Raw genomic sequence first — 2,195 nt, forward strand, 5'->3', positions numbered from 1 at the left:
GCGGCGTGCTAGGGCGAGAGGAAGAAGAGGAGGGTTTATATATGGAAACCCTTTTAACCTAGTTGCTCAATCCTGCCCGAGGGTCTGCTCGATGCAGTACACGAGGATAAGGTCGGGTAGTTCCTCGGGTAGGTCTTCGGGTTGTTCTTGCTGCTCTTGGATCCTCTTTGAACGGGTTGAGGTTCAGAATGTTCTTCTTGCACAATAGCTCCTTCGGGTACATGCTCGTGTTTGACCTTGTTCTTTTCCAATTTAGGCTCTAAAGCACCTGTTTTCATCCAAAATGCACAAATGCAAGAATGCAGCACCCTAAATGGCCTAAATGCAAATTCCTACAGTTAAGGACCTAAAAATGCTAAGGTTAGGGTATATATAATGCAAAATATGAACAAAAAAGGGTGTCTAAAACATGTAAATTAGAGAGTTATCAGCAGGTTTAACAGACACAAAGGGAGGCTGTCTCGAGCGATTGCTGGAATCTTTAGGAGGAAGTTTGATGGGCCTTACTACAGTTGGAAGGTGACTCTTATACCCATTCAGGAGAGATACTTCAGGATGTTAACGGTAATGTAGATTATAGCTTTCACAACATGCTATTGTTTACTCTATGTATGACTTAGAATTGTTGCTAACTTAACTGTATGTGTGATGTAGCGAAAGTATAATTGGGATTCCAGGTTACTGATCTCGTTAAACAAGGTTTCTTGAAGATAGCCAAGAGACGGATGAAAGGCATTGCCAGTCAAGCAAAGAGGAGTGGTGTACAACCACCATAGATTTGTGATACATTATGGGCTGAGATGTGGGAACATTAGGACACCCCTGATGCTATTGAGAAGATTTCACAGTGCAGAAATTCTACTCATGGACGTCTTGGAGTGCACAAACACTTAGCCGGTCAGAAATCATTTGTGCAAGTTCATCAAGAACTAGCAAGACTTTGGTTTCCATCCAATCACTTAACTACTGATTTTCTAATACTGCTTATGTGAATGTAATCTGTTTGACTATCATTGTAGGAGGAAGAGTTGGGAAGTCCTGTATCACTTAGTGAAGTGTTTATGAAAACACATATTCGAACTGATGGATCTTTTGTGGATCAAAAAGCAAAACAGGTTGCTGAGACGTTTGAGAAGACCATATAAGAGAGATTGTCTGAAATGAATGAGGATGGTCTACATACTTTAGATAATTCCCCTGAACATTCAAGTCATCGAACTCTCAGCCTTGGTGAAAAGAATGAGATCTTCCTTCAGGTAATTTGTTTCTCTCTATATTTCGCTTAATGATTTTGATTGTCTTCATCTGCTAAGCATGGATACATTAATGAGCTTTGATTATTCTCTCTTAACTTTTTGTCTCATTTATTCTTTGATCAATTGTTTTTGCATTTCGTTTTCTGTATCATTTTGTCTATGATCTTGTTTACTGAATGTTTATATTTGTTTTACTGTACTCAAACAGATAACAGAGGCCACCCTTTTGGCCTTGGATCTCTTGTCGAGATACTTAACAAAAGAAAAAGGAAAGAGAGTTATGTGAGCCCTACATCAACTGTTTTGGATCTTCAAGATCAACTTCGGCACAAGATATCTGAACACAAGGCTGAAAATGCACGACGTGATGAGGAGCATTGACACTCTCAATCTAGCTTCCAAAAGCTCCTCGCCTTCATGAAAGAAAAATTCCTGAGTTGGCCGAGTTTTATGGCTTATGCTCCTACTGACCATGAACCACACCTGCCATCCCTACAGCCACCACACAAGCCACGAGGGTAGGCACCACACCAGCGACCGAATTAGACACCACACCAGCCAACACCTCAGCTGCCAATTCTCCTTTTTCTAACACTTCTTCCACCGTATGAACTTGATTTGCATTTCCTCTCTTTTAGGATGATGATTTGGTATGATTAGGATGATCCTTTGGTATGATTAGGATGATATTATGGTATGATAAGGATTATCTTTTCTTATGATTGGTATTTTTAATCATCAATTTCTTTTTAACTAATAGCGTTAAATTGGAAATTAACAATATTAAACATGTGACCAGTTTGTGACCAAACCAAATAACATATAAAAACTCCAAACTCAGACTCTTGTAATTAGTGTCAAAACTGTCCCACTATAGAACTACAAATATGGTCACAAAATAGTCCTTAAATAAACTTTGTTGCATTTTAGTCGGAAATG

At 39.1% G+C, this 2,195-nt stretch overlaps 1 protein-coding gene across 1 annotated transcript; it reads left to right on the plus strand.

The window, feature by feature from the left end:
• Positions 1,161–1,637, plus strand: LOC109130925. The gene is made up of 2 exons (XM_019241053.1): positions 1,161–1,256; positions 1,452–1,637. Exons 1-2 carry the CDS (start codon positions 1,161–1,163, stop codon positions 1,635–1,637), a joined length of 282 nt encoding a protein of 93 aa, XP_019096598.1.

Source organism: Camelina sativa, chromosome 19, assembly GCF_000633955.1.
Source record: "Camelina sativa cultivar DH55 chromosome 19, Cs, whole genome shotgun sequence".
NCBI classification, from domain to species: Eukaryota; Viridiplantae; Streptophyta; class Magnoliopsida; order Brassicales; family Brassicaceae; genus Camelina; species Camelina sativa.

Excerpts from the sequence above, each read along its gene's own strand:
- LOC109130925 (XM_019241053.1), top strand. The coding sequence starts at position 1,161 with ATGAATGAGGATGGTCTACATACTTTAGATAATTCCCCTGAACATTCA. Across the intron at positions 1,257-1,451 it reads AGAATGAGATCTTCCTTCAG|TGTACTCAAACAGATAACAG; the intron begins GTAATTTGTTTC and ends TATTTGTTTTAC.